The sequence below is a fragment of the Arachis ipaensis genome, chromosome B09 (genome assembly GCF_000816755.2).
Source record: "Arachis ipaensis cultivar K30076 chromosome B09, Araip1.1, whole genome shotgun sequence".
NCBI classification, from domain to species: domain Eukaryota; kingdom Viridiplantae; phylum Streptophyta; class Magnoliopsida; order Fabales; family Fabaceae; genus Arachis; species Arachis ipaensis.
Genome location: NC_029793.2, coordinates 6159256 through 6178713, shown reverse-complemented (window position 1 = coordinate 6178713; position 19458 = coordinate 6159256). Strand labels below are relative to the sequence as shown.

The following is a 19458-nucleotide window of genomic DNA, read 5'->3' as shown; positions in this document are numbered from 1 at the left end:
AATTGAAAACTTTTTTAGTGTAAACATCTAGTTACAAATATGAAGAAACTATATAAAGATAATTTAACTTTTTTATAAATATAAAATGAAAAAAGTTTAAGAGCTAGTAATTTTAAGTTATATTGGTCAATACTTTTAGTTAATAATTCAACATTTTTAGTTTAGCAATCTAGCACTATACTTCTAACCAATTTTTTTAAATATTATTAGTTAATTGTTGAAAAAAAATTGTACTAATTTTATAATATTGCTCATATAAAATTTATTAAATTGGTAGATAATTTGTTTAGTAGATAATTTTGAATTGAGCCAATGAGTAATAACTCAAATGGCATAGTCTCCCCATACTCAATTAAGAGGTTGCGGGTTCGAGTCTCCTATCTTTGGTAATAAAAAAGATAATTTTAAATTGAATTTTTAAAAACAGTGGAGATATATATAAAGAAAAAATCTACAGAATAATATTATTTCAATCAATTAATTTAAAAATAACAAACTACTAAAAATAATTAAATATCAATAAAAATTCAAACTAAAAATAATAGAAGCATCCAAGACTTAAGTAAAAATTAAAAAACATTTGAAAGTGAAACAAAATAAAATCAAGTTTGAATTTATAGTTTATGATTTATAGTTTAAAATATAAATTTAATTTTGGTGTACTGTCAGTGTAAAACCATTTTAATCACATAATGGCTATATTAACAAAAATAATTACCTTTTATATTAATAGTCATCTAAGAGAACGGTTATGATTACACGATAGTTAGTACATAAAAATTAAACTCTTAAAATATATTAATTTGGGATTATGATTTCAAGTATAGCATTAACAAATCATAAAAGTTATAAATGGATAATTGAAATGTGAGCAATAACACTATACAACCAGAAGGTGGACCAAATGAGCCAATTTATATCACCTCAATCCATAAATATTTTAACGCTCATTTTAATCTCTTAATTATTAATTACTTCAAAATTATCACGGACTTATATTAAGTTGGCCGCAGTAATCAGTATCATTTATGTCATGCTTTTATTTTGTGTTTTCATGTAATACTAATTTATGTCAAACCATTTTCGGGAAGAATGACAAAGGATTTGAGAGATTCAGATTCTGATAGAGTCATAGCAAAATAAATAGAATACTTAGTGAGGCAATAGTTTACACAGTATACAGAGTTAGAAGAAACTAATAAATAGCTTAGCAAATAATAATTAGTTTATTTTAATTTTTGTGTATATTAAATATTAATCTAGTATATTTTTAATTTAATCTAGTATATTTTAATAATAATATGACATTTCAAACACACTTTTACATTTGCTTCTACGGAATTAGTTTTTAACTTTATATTTTTTTCGCAAAAAGAGAAAATTCTAAACATGAACATTCACATCTATTGTTACCTTATAAAGAGAGAAAATGTTGTAGAACATTTGATATATACGTGTAAGCACCTGCTTAAGTACATACATACTAATTATCCTAATACAGCAGCAACGCCAATGTTCTAAACCAAATAAGGAATATCTATCAGTTGATACTAGAAAGATTACAATTCTAAGATAAAACCAATATTTTCATCAACATAACATGTTGGCAATGCATCTAACATGGTCTTAAAGTCAGCGTTCTCATCAACCTTGAACGAACAAATAACCTTGACAATCTTCAAGGCATGCCACCAACATTTTGTATTACTTGAACTGCAGTGGCACTTCCCTTCCTTTCTTCCCATCAGTGTCTCATACAAAAACTGTTGTTTTTTGCAAAATAACAAATGGAGTTAGAAAGAACACATTATACAGTCACTGCTGGGATGGAAGTACTGTTGTGGTTGTAAATGCAAGACTCGAGAAGATTGGAGGATAATGACATACCTCAATGAATGCTTTACTATGAACATAATAGCGAAAACTCAATGAAATAGAATTCGGGCAGCAACTTGAAAGCAAGTAATTCATAAAAGGGAAATAGGAAGGTTCATTTTTCGGAGAAAACTCTAATTCCAAGCGTTTTATAGTTGGAGGAATAGATGAAACTTGCAATGCACCCTGCTCTGGTTTAATCTACATAATTCAGACAAACAAACAAATAAATAAAATAGGCAAATATGCAAACAGAATGAACCAATGTAATAGCAAGTGTATACTTACTAGAACCGGCCAACAGATAAAGAGGGAGACTGATGCCCAAATCTTTTGGGGTTTAATGTTTTCGACAAATTTCCTCAAGCTACAAAGGTCCCGAAAATCCACAACCGTAAAAAAACTATTGACTTCCAATTGATTAGAACTTTTCTGAAAAGATATACCAGGTTGGTTGTTTCCCACACCCTCATACGCAAATGATCATAAATTTCGAGCATCAATGTTAAGCTCCTCCAAGTTAGAGCAGTATGATAACTTCAAGACCTTGAGTTGAGCACTTGAAATATTAATCCTCTTAGACATAGAGCAATTGCCTAGTTTCAAACTCTCAAGAAAAGGAAATTTAGAAAATAGTTCAAGAAACCATTTGTCTCCAAGATCAATGCTCTTCAAATCCCATAAGCACAACCATCTCAAATTTGTGCAACTATCTAAATTCAGCTTGAAAGATGCATCTTGATGAAGATTATAACGTAAGCTCTCAAGATTTGGAGCATCAATATATACTTCCCGCATTCCTTGAACATAAGCTTTCTTGAGCTTATGTAAACCATGCAAGAATAGTGATTCCACAAGACTGAACGCAAACACTTGAGGAATTCCGCTAATTGGAGGGTTATATACAGCACAATCGACCACCGTTAAATCTTCAATTAGAGGACAATGAGAAATGAGACGCTCTATAATCCCTTCATGTGCAAAAAGTAGATTGCATAGTTTTATTATTCTCACTGAGTAAAGCTTGATGGAATGGGTGAGGAATGCTTGCTCAACTCTGATTCCGCCTATCAACACCAACTTAGTAAGTGATTTGGATTCAATGACACTGAGTGGAAGCTCATAAAGCCTGTCCGGACTGTATCTCCCTACATAGTAACCAGGGAGGCGGAGCTGTAAATGTAATACTTCGCCACCACTTTCAATAGCCATCTTCATCCATAGATCAACATGGTGGGCCATGCACTTATGGTCTACATAGTCCATGATGAGCTTGAATTCTTTGATTGCTAAGCCTAGGTCACGGAGCCTCAGTAATCTTCTCCCAACATAGTCAATAACTTTGTCTATTTTGCTATGATAATTGTCTACCGTTACATCTTGACTCTTAAAATGTTGATCGCTGCAAATAGACAATATCGGAAACGTAGACCATGATTCTCTCCAAGCCTTTGATAAAACACTAGTCCTGGCAGAATCTCTGTCCGGAAGCCTTGCGAGAATGTCATGAAGTATAGCTTCCGGCAAACCAGATATTTGGTCCATTTTTCCCCAGCTTCAGTACTAATAGCAAGTATAATATCATGGATGGATAATTGTAACTCATTCAATGCCAAGAAAGAAAAAAAAAAAATCACATGTATTACATGTTTATTGTCAAAATGATTCATCTAGGGATCTATGATTATGAATGACTTTCAACTAAGTACAGTGATGAGATTTTTCATTGTAAAATTCATAAACTGCTCATCAAATTTTCATCATGACCCAAAATGCCCCATCTGAAACTCATAAAATACTATAATAATAATAATAATAATAATATAAAGATCAATGTGGGAACCTATCTAGATCTCCATCACAAATTTTTTTTCTATTTATTGTTATTATGTGAAGTGAAATAATGTTTTGACAAAAGAAAGAACAAGGGGCTAATTTTTTTCTCTATGGAACTAAGATGATTGATGGACTCAACCATTGTAATTTTTAGTGTTTTTTAAAATCGTAAAACATACAGAAATCGGATCCTACTCCAAATTAAACGATACCACATTTGAAATTAACATCCCAATTTCTAGAAAAATACCATTGTTAAACTAATATAAAAAAATCAAAGTGCACCTGTCAGACTCTATCCCTTTTATTACTAAAAAGGAATTCCGTTTTACACTCACTTTATATAGTGAAAGGAGAGGTTTTATTTGGTGATCTGATGAGAAAATATCTTTATTCGGGTTATTTTTTTAAAAAGATTTTATAAAAAAAATAATTTTATGTTTGAATATTTCGTACAAAAAGATCTTTTTATTTATCAATTATTTTTTGGTATAATTAAATTGGTGATTTTAAATTTAAGGGTAATTTCAAACTTGCCAAAACTTAATACTTATATAAAAGAGAGGAAGAGAAAGACATGAAACTTAATGTGAATAGTTAAACGCATTAGCTCCATTATAGTACTCTGTTATATAATAGCCACTTCAATATACATAAATAGATGTAACTCAGCATCAACATTAAAGTTTTTAATTCTAATTAGGAATGTTCAAAGGTTGATAAGAGCAAGATTACAGCTCTAAGCTAAAAGTGATAGTTTTCTCCTCAAAAGATCTCGCTGACGCATCTAGCATGGCCTTAAAGTCAGCATTCTCATCAGTCATGAATGAACAAGAGATGTTGACAATCTTCAAGGCATGCCACCAACACTTTCTATCACCTGAACTGCAATAGCACTCTCCCTTTTCACTGCCCATCAGCTTCTCATAGAAGAACTGTTGTTTTTTTGCAAAATATGCGGTGGAATTAGAAAGAATATATTCATGAAAAAGCATAAAGATATGTATATTTGACATGTTGAAGACACTGCTGGAATGAAAGTACAATTCTAATTTGTAAATGGTAGAATTAAACAGAAAATCTGAAGATAATGAATGACATACCTCAATGAATGAGAAACGACGATGATATATGAATGAAATTGTTTTTGGGAAGCAATTTGAAAGCAAGTAATTCATAAGTAGCTGGCTATAGAGAGCTTCACTGTCTGGAGGTGAATATTCTCTCAACACCAAATGTTTGATACTTGGAGGAGTAGTGGAGGAAACTAGCAATGCAGGCATGTATGGATCATCACCCTACACAATTCAGGGTACATAAAATAAAATAGCCACATATCAATATGCATGAAGAAAGAACCAAGAAAGTAGCAAGTGAATACTTACAGGAAATGATTGTCCAATAGAGAGGGAAAGTGATGCCAAAATCACTTGTGGCATATTCCGGGTAAATTCCCTCAAGCTATAAAAGTGCCGAAAATCCACATTGGTAGAAATATTGACTTCAAGTTGATTAGAACTTCTCATAAAAGATATAACAGGTTTGTCATCATCACGATAGTCAAATAATAACAAATTTGGAGCATCAACATTGACCTCCTTCAACTTAGAGCAAAACATTAGCTGCAAGATCTTGAGTTGAGAACTCGAAATATTAATCCTCTCAGACATAGAGCAATCAAATAGTTTCAAGCTCTCAATAAAAGGAAACTTAGAAAACAGTTCAAGAAACCACTTGTCTGCAATAGCAGTGTTCTTCAAATTGCTTAATTCCAAACACCTTAAATTTGTGCAACTATCAAAATTCAGCTTGAACGGTGCATTGAGATCCCAAGCTTGATAGCATAGCTCCTCAAGACTTGGAGAATCAATATGTACTTCTTGTATTCCTTCAACATCAACTTTCTTGAGCTTTTGTAAACCCTGTAGGGATAATGATTCCACCTTTTCGATCCTGTCCACTGCTTAGATGGTTATATATGTAACAAACACCCATGATGAAACGTTCAGTAAGAGGACAATGAGAAATGAGATACTCAATAGCCGATTCATGTGTGAAAAGTACACGACTTAAAAATAGCATTTTCACGGAAGAAAACTTCATGGAATGCTTTAGAAGTTCTTGGTCAATTTTGATTCCCCCGAGCAACTCCAGCTCAATAAGTGACTTGGCTTCAATGACACAAAGTGGAAGTTCATACCATCTGACACAGTCATCATTAAGGTAAAGTTCTAGTACTTGGACGCCACTTTCACAGGCCATCTGTATCCACTGATCAACATGGTGGGACACATGCGTAAGGTCGTCTAAATTTTGCAAATCAAGCTTAAATTTTTTTATTGCTAAGCCTTGGTCACGTAGCCTCAGCAATCTTTTTGTAACATAGTTAATGAGAATGTCCAATTTCCTAAACCTTTGTCTATTTCCTGCGGGTACATCATCTTCAGAGAAAAAATCCTCGCTGCAAACAGATAGATTGGGAAATGAAAACCATGTGTCATTCCACGCCTTTGACAAAACACTAGTCTTGGCAGCATCTTTGACAGGCAGCCTTACAAGAATGTCATGAAGTATAATTTTCGGCAGAGCAGAGAACCGGTCCATTTTTTTCTCAACTGCAGTATTGGGAGCAAGTATAATATCATAAATAGACACCACACAAAATACAATAGTAAATCATGCTTAAAGAGCAAATGAAAAACACATATTAACCAAATTGATTCATTTGCGAACTACGGGGATCTAGGGACTAGGGTTACGAATGAGTTTCAACATGGCAATTCGTAAAATTTTACAAAGCTAAACCTATTAATTCAACATGGTAGCTCGTAAAAAGCAAATAATGTTGGAAATAAAGTTATGCCATAAGAAAGAAACCATAATTTGAACAGCTATTTTTCAAACAGTGCTTGCACACATGAACCAAACTAATGTGGTACTACTTTCATTCATTCAACAATCTCACTAAGAGGGGGAAAAAGATAAAGCAGCAAGGACATAAGACTTACCTTCTCCGAAGAACGAGTGTTGTAGCCTTTGAAGACACGTCTAGCCGTCTATGGTCACTGGGTTAGGGTATCATCAGCCTTCCATTTTCAGTGTGTTAGAAGGAGAGTGTGAGAATGAGAAAGAAATTGAATCTTACACCATTAATAGAGAGAGACAGGGACGCGTCATGCAGGCAGGGGATCTTGCCGTTTCGGTTTTCCAAGCAAGTCTTCACTTAATAATAATAATGATTAATGAGAGTAAATGACCATTAAATCTAAAAAAAAAGTTGACTTTTGGACTAATTAATTTTTAGTTTGAATTTTCATATTTTTTTATTAAGTGCTCTCTATTTATTACAATTCTATTAAAATAAGTGATGTTTTGGTTTAAAAATATTATCTACATAACTATCTTTTATAAATAGACACGCCAAAGAAATTAACCGTAGATATAAGTATCACCTATGATAAACAGACACTGACACGGATATAGGACACGAACGACATGCGAATTTTAAAATCTTATAAGATACGGAAATACACATACATATAAAATATAAAGTATTCTTTAGATAAATCGTAATTATATTTTGATATTTTATTGATATTAAATATGAATTAATTTTTTAAATTATTTTTAATATCTTATTTTAATTATATCAAGTATTTAAAATATTTTTTGGTATAATAAATAATAATATATACTATATCTAAATTTATTTCAAGAATATATGTCAAGAATAAGATTGAACACGCTGACACGTAATGGTATTTAGGTGTGTCCAAGCGTGTTTAGTGAAATTTTTTTTATTTTTTTATTAAGACACGGTTTGGACACATCACATGTTGGACGAGGGTCGGCAAGTGTTGTGTCCAAAAGGTGTCCGACACGCAAGCACGGCAACTCAGCGAAGTGTCCATTCTCCATAGAGTATCACTGTTAAATTTTAGTTGATAAATTGATAGAAGGACATCATATGTCTATCATTTGCTATTTTGGAGTAGGGGTGTACATGGGCCAAGTGAAGCCAGGTTTGTCTTGACTTGGACCCGACCCTAAATAATGACCGGGTCTATTTTTGAGATCCTTACCGTCCTTAAACCCAGTAAAATCATACTACTTTCGGATCACACTAAAACGGAGTCTAAATCGGTGAAGTTCGGTCATTGATAAATTTTATGTCAAAAAATTATGATGCACTTATTTATAAAGAAGAAAAAAACATACTTGTTACCAAGAACTTGATATCCATATTTGAAATTGAATTTGTCCATAAAATTCTAATTTCGTACTTCTTTGATCTATTTTCTAATTCAACTAAGTGTGATTAAAAATAAAATAATAAGTTTATAATTAATATAACATAATATTGGAATTAATTTAAAACATATATACCTTTAGTCCCCTTAGGGTGCACATGAATCGAGTGAAGTCGGGTTTGTCTTGATCCGAATCCAATTCTAAATAATGACTGGGTCTATTTTTGAGACCCTTATCTGATCCCAGACCCGATAAAATCACATTAAATTAGCTCCTAAAGTGTTTAGATCCGAGCCGAACCTTCAAACTGGGCCAGGCCATGTACACTCTTATTCTAAAAGATTAAATTGATACTTTTTTAGAAACTAATTAGTTCGAAACATAGTTGTAAAAATCAGACCGGACCGGTCGGTTCGATCGGAAAATCGGTAAACCGGACTCTACATCGGTCTGGTCCGAAGTTAGGACTGTTCAAGGCAGAGAACCAGAACGAACCGGTTGAACCCATAACGAACCGGCTAAAACAGCCAAATTCGGTGAAAATCGGACCGAACCGAACCGGTTGATCCCAACTGAAGGCAAAGCTACGATGCATCTGGTTTCTGCAAGTCCACCATGGTCTCCATAAGCTCCAGCGTGCCAAATGTCGAAGCTGTTAGGATTCGAACTCCTCACTCCAGGGTTGCAAGAAGGACAATCTGACCACCAAGCTACATTGCTTTTTACTAATACATATCCAAATTATAATACATATAGCAATTTTCTATTTACTTATATTCAATTAATTTTAATTTTAAAGTCATTAATTTTTAAATCAATTAATTATACCGGGTTAACCGGTTCGACCAGTGATCCACCGGTTGAACCAGTAATCCAATAACTCAGTAACCTCACCGATTTGGTTCTGATAACTATGGTTCGAAATCAAAATCTTCAAAAACCTAATTGTGACCTTATTCTAATAATAATAAGTATAACTAATTTGTTTATTTTGTGTTTATAATTTATTTTTATTATTTTATATTTTAATAAAAAAATTATGTACTAATTTTTTTTTTAATTCTCATTATATATAGAAAAAGTATATGATAAAAAATTGGAAATACATGATCATGTTGATAGTGCTACGGCCTACGAGTGTGTGTACCATTTTGATTTTTGAGTCAATAACTCACTATTATACACTGAACCAGTGCAGCGATCCGTACGTTGCACGAACATGAGATATACATTGGACATGTGTTGTATTGAAAGATGAAGTTTATACAATGGTATTGAGTTATTTTTAATACACCCAGAGTAGCTGACAAAACTATAATAATTATGCAACTGGTTTTATTATTTATTACTTTTTAGATTGAAAATGTCTTGATCAGATAGTCCTTGGCAGTAGCAACTGAAATGGATACCATATATTACCGTTTGTAACTGATCATTCTAGATTCTCGAATACTTCCTTATAGGCAACATTATTTATTGTTGTCGTCGTAGACGTACTTGCATTATTATGCACCAAAACCCTTAGTCCCTTCTTGCTGTTGATATGGACAACGCAACATATAATTGTCAATGTGTAAATAGAGGATCACTAGCAGCAGCAGAATTTGTGATGTGTAGTTATCAATTAGTTATTATTAATATTTTTAATAGTATAAAATAATATTTAATAGTATAAAATTATTTATTTTTTTGATGATTAAGTACTGGTCAGATTTCAATAAAAGTACTAACTCCTTAACTTTTTTTTTGTGTTTAAAAGTTTGTTGTTAGTCAATGAATTGTTGTATACACATAGCGAGATTCGAACTTCCAACACTTATTTAAGTAGACTAATCAGCTAATCACTAGACCAACTGAACTTAGTTTGTGATCCTTCACTTTAATAACATAAAAAAAACTCCATGGAAAAGGTATCTCGGCTTTAATGTTCTTCCAATGTGAAGGCGGTAGAGATGAACCAGATTAGGAAACCCGTCTACAATATAAGCAGTATTATACCCCCTTAATGATCCTGAACTTAAGATGATTCCAATTAGAATCCATTATGTGCATGCATGGTGTGTGTTAAATTTTCTTTGTATTTCCTAAAGAATAGGCTTGGAATACCATGCATGATCTGTTAAACATAAATGCTAAAGATACAACATATTAATATAGCTGAAAAATGGTAAAAGATCTATATATATATACACATTTATTGAAAAATGAAATACACCAGATTAAGACATAAATGAACCAAAGCAAGTCATTGAATGAAGGTTCTGATTAGTGTATACCACAAATGGGTCAATAGGGAGGTAAAACACACGACATTGTTGATCAATGTCATGCAGTTCATCACCAAGTTGCATTGTAGTTACTAAAAAAGGCTAAGTTGGAATAAAAGACGCAGCAGAAATGAGTAAATACAACAGTATATTTTGAGGTGGTGCATGCACATACAAATCTTATATGAATGGAACCCTAACACATATGCTGCATGCACAAAATAAGTGCCATTAGTGAACTAATATAAGAAGCGGTTTTTAAAAACTTATGGCATTTGAAATTTTTAGTTGTGCTATACTGCTATGTAATGCAGGAGTCCTCCTTCATATTTTTGAGGTTTTTTAGAGTAAAAAAAGGACTGGTTTTTGTATTTTTGGAAAGGAAAATGAAAAGTTGCTACAAATAAAAACTCAATATATAATCCTTTTGAATCCAATTAATATCACGATTAATTGCATGTATTATTTCTTCATGACTAATATCTAGTGCTGTGATAATAATTTTAAATATGATAGCAACACAATAAACACCAATTAAGCTTACTTAGTAGTAGAAAACATGGTAACATTGATTCAATATGCAGAACATATTGTGTAGAAGACACAATTCATAGACAAAACAAACGGAAGCTAAATGAGAATACTAGAGAACAATTAAACATGCTTCAATGAAAGACACCAATATGGGTGAATGGTTCATTTCTGGACGACCTTGACATAGTGGACTCATATATCAGAGGATGAGACAGTGAATCTCAAAAGGGTACCAGCTCTAAATCCAAGCATTTTTGCAAGTCTTTTCCCCCCTCTTGTCAAGTATAACTGCAAGCGTGAGTGGAGTTGTTGTCAGTAGTGTAGGATTGCGTATTTTTGTCAGGAAAACATGACTTTAAGTGCAGAATATATTTGTATAAGATAATGATACTATGAATTTATTAAGGAAAAGTATAGGGTATATTATTGTCAACAATAATTAATTATTATATTTTAAACACATGTATAAGGAGACATCCAGAAAATATATATATAAAGACACTTTTATTAGATACAGCCATAAAAAAGATATTTTTATTAGATGCATCCACAAAGACACTTTCATTAAACACAGTCATAAATAAGAGTTGGTAGAAATTGGCAGAAATGTTGTTAATAACGTAGCGGAATTGATTTATTAATTCAAAGTCCACTCTATAACAATCTCGAGAGTTCATGAAATATAAAATACATCTTTAAAAAAAGATGTGCTTTTCTTCCAATAGTTTAATGAAATTGGTTTAATTATTGTTGCGGCCATGTATACTTATAGAAATATTTATTTCAACATGGTAAAATTAATAACACACAAAAGCTCTAATTTACCATTATAACAATAAAACGATTGCAAACAATGGTAGTAAAAGATGCGAATCTTGTGAATACGCTAGAAAGGGCCACATTGTTATTGAATTAAAATTCAAAATCAACAAAGGCAAACGTGTATCATTGATACCGTATAAGCTTAACTTACAACCAAAGCATAGCAAAAGATCCTAATTAGGCAAAAGAAGGATCACAGATACACAAATTATTGCAACAAAGGTCTATCAAGAGAAAAACAAAGAAACTGGTTACAGATCGACACCTAAGAGACAACTGAGCCTACGCTCGTACTTGATGCAAAATGATTAAACCACTGTGAGAATATATAGAACTCTTAGAGGTGGTCAACTTAGTAAGCATGCACTAATCATGTGGAGTCTTTAGACAAAGTGGCATTGTCACCTTCTGCAACTTTCCTACATTTGGATGAGGATGAATTGATAAAGTCTGGATAAACTTCAATCAGTCTATAATCTTTTTCCGATTCTAAATAGAAAAACTTGCAAATTTTTTGATTAGGTTAACCGGAATTGGTTTCTTCTTTTTATGCATGTCTCTCTGCGCAGCATTGAGGTGATTCGGATGCTGTTTTCTTTTTGACTCTCCACTCGCCTATTGAATTGGTCTGCTCTTAGTCATGCTCTCCATTCCGCTTCTTCCTCTCCTACTTGCATCATATTTGCAAGATTTTCTGAGCATGTCCTAATCTTATACCCAATGTACCCACAACAATAAAAAAAATTACCAATTCTCTCGTATTTGAGTTGAAAGTCAATAATTTTGTTATTGCTTTCCAAGACTTTCAACTTCCTCCTCAAGGATTTTGTAATGTCTAACAAGACTTGAATTTTTAAAATCCTCCCTTCCTTTCTTTTCATAGAGAATACAGCAACATCTATCACCTTTTTCAACATCTCTCCTACTCTTTTTTCTAATTCTTTGGTTTTATATTCCTCCAGTAAACTCTACAGTTGTGTCTATATAGGAACATGAGAGAATTCTACATCATTGACCAATAAATCTTCTCTTCATCTTTTTAGATTTAGATTATAACAAGTTTAATCACCCGTGCCATGCACGTGATAAGATTGAAATTATAATTTTAAGTTGTTATATTAAATTTTATTTTAATTATAATAATTTAATTAATAAAAGAATAACTTGTATGCATTGTTTTTCTTTTTTTAATATAATGTTAATTATATTAACTATAAAATAGTTATTTAATCTACTTTTTTCAATAAATTAGGCATATATACTCAATATGACCATAAATACTTAAATCTACCAACAAAGTTTTATATGTTGGTTTACTGTGAAGTAAGAAAATATCAAAATCAGCTCAAAATGAAGAACAATTAACCCGTGCCATGCCATGCACGTGATAAGATTAAAATTATAATTTTAAATTATTTTGTTAAGATTAATTTAAATTATAATAATTTGATTAATAAAAATATAATATGTTATGATTTATTTATTTTTTCTTAATCTAGTGTTAAATATATTAATTCTAAAATAGTTATTAATTGGTTTTAGTAATCTACTTTCATCAATAAATCAAACATATATACTCAATGTGACCATAAATAACTTAATAATACTTAGACCCACCAACAAATTTTTATATGTTGTTTTACTGTCAAGTAAGAACATATCAAAATTAACTCAAAATAAATAATAAATTATTAGAGAATTCTAATGCACAAAATTCTCTAATAAACAATAAATAATTTAAATCTACTAAAAAACAACTCAACACTTTTCTTTGAAAGTAGTAAAAGAAAAATAATAAATATAAAATTATGAGTTGACTCTCAAATTTAGATTCATGTACCACAGAAAAATATTATATATAGACTTTAGTAAAACAAAAATAAATATGTAAATTACCTATTATTAAGGTAATTTTTTAATAATGCATTAAATTTTGATTTGATACAATTATAATGAAGATATGTTTCTAAATTAGTATAATTATATATTATTTATTAAATATTAATTACAATATAATTATATTAAAGATATTTTTTATAAAATAATTTAGAAAAATTATTTGATATAGGTGAATCGGGTAACAAAGATTTTTTATTATTATTATTACTATTATTGATATTATTATTATCATTAAAATTATTAAAAGTATTTTTAATTAATAGTTAATAAGTAGTTTAATAGTGCATTAAATATTAATTTGATATAATTATAATGAAGATATGTTGCTAAATTAGTATAATTATATATTATTCATTTAGTATTAATTATAATATAATTACAATAAAATAATTTAGAATAGAAAAAAAATTTTATTCGTTTTGGAGGGAAAACGGAGGTATGAGAGATCAACACGTCACCTTTAGTAGCTGGGGGAAAACCCAGTTTTAGTATATTAAGTAGATAGATTTTGAAACAACTAAAAAGTCTATTTCTCCACCTTGAACAATTCAATTTTATCTTTGCAAAAAAATTGGAATAATTTGTTACTTTCGTGATCTAAATCCCAGAAATCTTCTGGTTGCATCTAAATTGTGTTTAGAGTAACCTCCAATGTAGCTGCATTGAATGATCTGTCAGCCAATAATTTTTTGATCAAAATTTTAGCACATGAATCCAATTTTTTTTTATGTCCTTATCAACAAAAACTATAACCTGTTCTTTCTCTAATTCAATATATCTTCTAACCGTTTTTGTGAAACAACAGAAGCTGTTATTGTGAATACTGTTGATACTCTAGAGATTTTAATTAGCTAAATAAGAATTTTTTGCAAACTCCGGCACAACTTAAAAACCCTAATAGCAAGGCACCTATATAAACTTTCACTAATTAATATGATAATTATTAGAACAATGATTAGAAGGAATTGAGATTTGATAATGGTTGGGGTTCATGCCACGTAAATTTTCACAATGGAAGAAACTCTCTTTTTATATATATGTTTAGTATAATTACTTTTTTTAATTTTTTATTGAACTAATATTCAACCATCTTGCATCAATATAAGGATTGAATTCTTTGTCAAAAAACTCTTTAGTTGAATATTCTCTTATTAGTCCAATAATAAAAAAAAATGTCGATGAAGGTTTCAAAAGACAGAGTATCGTATAAGAGAATTTTCAATTTACTTTTTTTACAATTTTGTTCAAATAATTTCTGAATTTAAAAGGTTATAAAAATGTTTGTGAACGTCTATAAATGGTAGGAAATTTCAAATTAAATTGATTGCATTTGCTATAGGGATGAAAGTTTACCCTCTATAAGTGGTAGGAAAATTCAAATTAAATTAATTGCATTTGCTACTCTTTTTCCATTTTTTTTGCCATGTATCATAACTTATAGTACATCTTCCTCATAAACACAAGCTGCTAATAATGCCTTCCACATAAACAGCAGCCACACTTATATATACCAAAACCATGAAGTTCGCAAAACCTACCACATTAAACCAAGCATGCACAAGACGGGATTCAAACTCCCAACACTTGCTTAAGCGGACGAGTGAGCTGACCTATGGGCCAACTACATTGATCTAGTTTCCATCAAACCTAGTTCAACTGTCGTTTTATATATCTTTGAGTAAATATCCAATTCATTCCTCATAATTTTTTTAAGGATTACAAGGTTTCTGAATAAAAAACATTTTTTTCAACCCTTGATATTTAAATTTTGTGACACTGATTAGTCTCTCTGTCAATGATATCTCTTCAAAATATACTTATATAACACATTAATTATTAATATATCCTTTATTTAATTTTTATAAATAAAAATAATTTAAAAATCATTAATATTTTTTAATTTTACACAGCAAATTTAACTAATATATTTAAAAAATAAAAATAAAAATTAAACGGCATTGTCAATTATCATTAAAAGACAATGAGATTCTAACAAAAAAAATTATTAATCCTAGTTAGTTTTTAATGAAAAAATCAATCGTTTAATATGTCATGTAGACTTATTCCGTTAATACAAAAAAAAATATTAACAAAAAAATTTATCAGTCTTATAAAAAAAAATATTAAGAACCAAAAAGAGTATTTTTTTTTATTAAAGACTTTATTGTCTTTTAAGATAATACTATAATAGTCAAGACCGTTTAGAATTTATTTTTTATATTTTTTCTTCTCATATTAATTTTTTCTTTTTCTCGTCGTGCATACTGCATAGTAACAAATAAAATCATTAAGTTTTATTAAAAATGTAATTTTCTTAAAAAAAAGTTTGGTATAAAGTTTGATAAAATAAATTTTCAAGATAAATAAAAACTAAATATAAATATTGTTGGTGTAAAATTCACTCTTTAGGTAAATGTTTAGTAGAGTAGAGGGAACAAAATGATAAAAAGTTTTGAATTGTTTTTCACTTTTTCCTTAAAAAGAATACCGAACTAAATTGTTGCAAAATTTTATAAAAATATATTTTAAAAAAATCATCCGAATATTATTTTATTTTAATTAAAAATAAATGGATGAAATATCAAATTGTTTCCAAAATTTATAAAATTTTAGACGAATAATTTATAGTGTTAGATGGATCATAAAACTCAATCAACAAGGGATAAAATATTAATTGGTGTAAGTATAAAACCTTGGAAGAAAAATACTCAATACAATACCCAAATCTTGCTTGGTGGTAACATCAAAATTGTAAATCTAATTAGGAATATGTACCAGTTGATAATAAGAATATTATAATTCTAAGCTAAAACTAACAGATTCCGGGTCATCAGTTGGCAATAATAATGCATTTAGCGTGGTCTTAAAGTCAACGTTCTCGTCAACGTTGAATGAGTATGTGACCTTGACAATCTTCAAGTCATGCCACCAACACTTTGTATCACCAAAATAGTCAAACAACTCCTGCTTTTTTCTGCCCATCAGCAACTCATAGATAAACTGTTGTGTTTCCGAAACAACAAATATAATTAGTTAGAGTTAGAGACACTGCACCCCATTTTTATATCAGTGTGAATCCTCTTAATTTCTTTTTTAATTATTATTTGATAAAATGTGATCTTTTACCATTTAATATTTTTTCTTGATCCCATTTAACAAATATAAAGTGAGAATCCACACTTTACCAAATAATGGAGGAAAAAAAAATTAAGATGACACATTCTCCTGGTTATATATATTGTTAACCGAGAATCAATAGTATTGTTCTGAAAACTACATCAAATTAGTTGGTTTAACCAATTAATAAAAAATTGGTAACTGATTCAGATAAGAAAATCAATTACAAAAATTCGATAAAAATCAATAAAAAGGTCAAAAAAACATTAAATAAGTTGAATCAGTTCAAAATTTTACTGGAAAAAACTTGTTAGAAGTTGCTTTTTATAAAAGCTTTTTTTTTTAAATATATATATATTATACAAAATATATTATTATAATATCTAATTCAATTCTGATTAAACTTCAATTAAATATTTAAACATGCAGTTTTACCGATTCAATAATGAACTATCTAATTTTCAGAACCTTGTCTGATGCAGGGGTTGTGAGTGGTTCGCAAAAATATTGTAAAAAGTCGAAAACTAATAAGCATACCACAGTGAATGGTTTCAGGCCACATTCATACTGGAAGACGAATGAAATAGTTTTTGGACAGCAACAAAAAAGCAACCAATCCATATAACGGAAATAAAGAGTTTCGTTTCTTGGAGAAGAGTCCAATTCCAAGCATTTGATACTAGGAGGAATGGATGAAACTTGCTGTATACTCAGACAATTCTGTTCAATCTACATAAATCATGATGCATAAAAGCAAATAAATAAATAGAATTGGAACATGGATATGCAAGCAAACACAATGAATGAATCAAGTAGCTAGCTAGCTAGTGAATCTACTTACCCCATTCGAATGATAGACAGAGAGGGAGAGTGATGCCAAAACCTTTTGTGGTTTAATGTTTTGGATAAATTCCCTCAAGCTATAATAACCATGCGTAAATTCATGGACAGGAGAGGCATTGAATACCAAATGATCAGAACTTGTTAGGAAAGATATAATAGCTCTGTGATCTCCGCAATAGTCAAATGATAATAAATTTGGAGCATCAATATTCACCTCCTTCAAGTCAGAGTCATTTGTAAACTCCAAGATCATGAGTTGAGCACCCGAAATAGTAATTCTCTCAGACATAGAGCAACAACACAATTCCAAATGCTCAAGGAAAGGGAATTTATGAGATAGATCGAGTAACCACTTGTCTGTAACATCAGTGTTCCACAGACGCAAACATCTCAATCTTGTGAAACTGTCTAAATTCAATTTGATCGGAGATCCAAAATAAGGGAAAGGAACATAACTGTAAGTTCTCAAGATTTGGAGCATCAATATATACCTCTTGTATTCCTTGAATATCAGCTTCCTTTAGCTTTTGTAGACCATGCAGGAATAATGATTCCAGAAATTGTTTGTTCCGAAATGGATTCTTCCTGTTATATACTAAACAACAATATACAGTTAAATCTTCAAGCAGGGGACAGTGAGAAATGAGATGCTCAATAATTCCTTTATCTTCAAGGAGTAGCTCACGTAAACATAGTGTTCTCAGTGAAAATAACTTGATAGAATGATTGAAGAATGACTGGTTAAGTCTTATTTTTCCTTTCAACACCAACTTAGTAAGAGATCTAACTTCAAAGACACAAAGTGGTAAGTCATATTGATCATATCGATACTCCGTGCCATCAGGCCGTCCACGATAGGTGGCAGAGTATAGGAGGCAAAGCTCAAGTACTTCCACACAACTTTCGCTAACCATGTTCATCCAAAGATCAAAATGATGGGACATATACTTATTGTGTTCTGGCATCATGTCGAGCTTAAATACTTTTATTGTTAAGCTTTGGTCACGAAGCTTCAACAATCTTCTCATGACATAGCCAATTAGTATGTCTAGTTTGCTAATTATCTGAGGACTATAAGAACCAATAATAATTTTGTCGCGAATGGATAATATGGGAAATGAATACCATGTATCCCTCCATTCATTTGAGAAAACACTGGTCCTAGCAGCATCTTTTTCTGGCAACCTTGCAAGAATGTCATGAAGTATAGCTTCTGGCAGAACAGATATTCGGTCCATTCCTTCATAACATCATAAGCAGTTGAAAAAAGAGTTCTACATGTCAATATAAATGATTTATCTGAGTAACGGAAGGATCTAATGTCTAAAGTCTAAACACCAAAAAAACAAACTCTTAAATCAGCATGGCACCTGGTAGAAAATGGGAACAAACAACTTTTATTTTAACCGAACCATATGTAAAATTGCCATCCAGAATTTTCAGAAAATAAACAACATCAAGGACTTACGAGAAGCAAAATAAAACAAAAAAAAAAAAGAAAGAAAAAAGATCCACAAACAGAATGAAAGAAAGATATGTTTAAGAGCACCTCCAATGGTGAGTTCCTCTTTGACTTTTTTCTAACATATAGGAACTCTAACCATTGGAGGAGAAAAGGAGTGAGTTCCTGCACAAGGATCAAAGTAAGGGAGTCCCTCTAAGCAGGGACTCAAATTAACCAATAATAACTTGTCATTTGGCAAATTATTATAAAAAAATAATAATATAAAATCTGAAATAATTAAATGCAAAAGCTGATGTGGAGCTACTTTTTATGACAGGTGGGCCATAAACAGGAATTGGGATGAGTTCCCTACTGGAGATGGTCTAAAATGCTACGAGGAAGATGCATTTACCGAAGAAACTTTGCCGCTTCGTTCAATGTCTCTCCGACTCCTCTGTTGAGAAGTAACCGCAAGGGGTTAACACTCAACAATTCTAAATTACTCTTCAATTCGCTTTATATATAGTTTCTATTACTAATGAGTTAGGGTTTATTTGGATAAGTTTTTTA

At 30.7% G+C, this 19458-nt stretch overlaps 6 protein-coding genes across 9 annotated transcripts in view; all 6 read right to left on the bottom strand.

The window, feature by feature from the left end:
- Positions 1–6924, bottom strand: part of LOC107617023 (F-box/FBD/LRR-repeat protein At1g78750) — a 99614-nt gene extending 92690 nt beyond the window's left edge. The window contains exons 1-2 of the mRNA XM_021111638.1: positions 6720–6924; positions 5692–6326 (exon numbers count right to left, since the gene is read on the bottom strand). Coding sequence (XP_020967297.1) covers positions 5692–6315 — 624 coding nt within the window. The 5' untranslated portion in view covers positions 6316–6326; positions 6720–6924. The remainder of the gene's footprint in view (positions 1–5691; positions 6327–6719) is intronic.
- The window catches only part of LOC107617024 (putative F-box/FBD/LRR-repeat protein At4g00315), a 62332-nt gene extending 42939 nt beyond the window's left edge, over positions 1–19393 (bottom strand). The window contains exon 1 of one of the 2 annotated variants that reach the window (XM_021111646.1): positions 19301–19393. The gene's annotated coding sequence lies outside the window, so the exon portion shown is untranslated. The remainder of the gene's footprint in view (positions 1–19300) is intronic. The other variant, XM_021111647.1, reaches the window with a different exon arrangement.
- Positions 1–19458, bottom strand: part of LOC107617019 (putative F-box/FBD/LRR-repeat protein At1g78840) — an 83024-nt gene that overhangs the window by 60066 nt on the left and 3500 nt on the right. The gene's annotated exons all lie outside the window — the stretch shown is intronic.
- Positions 1360–3685, bottom strand: LOC107614736 (F-box/FBD/LRR-repeat protein At1g16930-like). Of its 2 annotated transcripts, XM_021111653.1 has the most exons (4): positions 2164–3685; positions 1888–2076; positions 1481–1763; positions 1360–1403 (listed from the first exon to the last, which is right to left on the bottom strand). In XM_021111653.1, exon 1 carries the CDS (start codon positions 3418–3420, stop codon positions 2359–2361), a length of 1062 nt encoding a protein of 353 aa, XP_020967312.1. In that variant the 5' UTR covers positions 3421–3685; the 3' UTR covers positions 1360–1403; positions 1481–1763; positions 1888–2076; positions 2164–2358. The 2 variants fall into 2 exon arrangements, with proteins under 2 accessions (XP_020967312.1, XP_016172361.1); XM_016316875.2 differs by lacking the exon at positions 1360–1403 and having other exon boundaries at positions 1424–1763.
- LOC107617021 lies at positions 4296–5693 on the bottom strand. Its single transcript, XM_021111656.1, has 3 exons — positions 5097–5693; positions 4815–5009; positions 4296–4646 (listed from the first exon to the last, which is right to left on the bottom strand). Exons 1-3 carry the CDS (start codon positions 5379–5381, stop codon positions 4443–4445), a joined length of 684 nt encoding a protein of 227 aa, XP_020967315.1. The 5' UTR covers positions 5382–5693; the 3' UTR covers positions 4296–4442.
- Positions 16148–18217, bottom strand: LOC110266698. Of its 2 annotated transcripts, XM_021111655.1 has the most exons (4): positions 17936–18217; positions 17443–17801; positions 17139–17330; positions 16148–16484 (listed from the first exon to the last, which is right to left on the bottom strand). In XM_021111655.1, exons 2-4 carry the CDS (start codon positions 17731–17733, stop codon positions 16278–16280), a joined length of 690 nt encoding a protein of 229 aa, XP_020967314.1. In that variant the 5' UTR covers positions 17734–17801; positions 17936–18217; the 3' UTR covers positions 16148–16277. The 2 variants fall into 2 exon arrangements, with proteins under 2 accessions (XP_020967314.1, XP_020967313.1); XM_021111654.1 differs by having other exon boundaries at positions 17443–18217.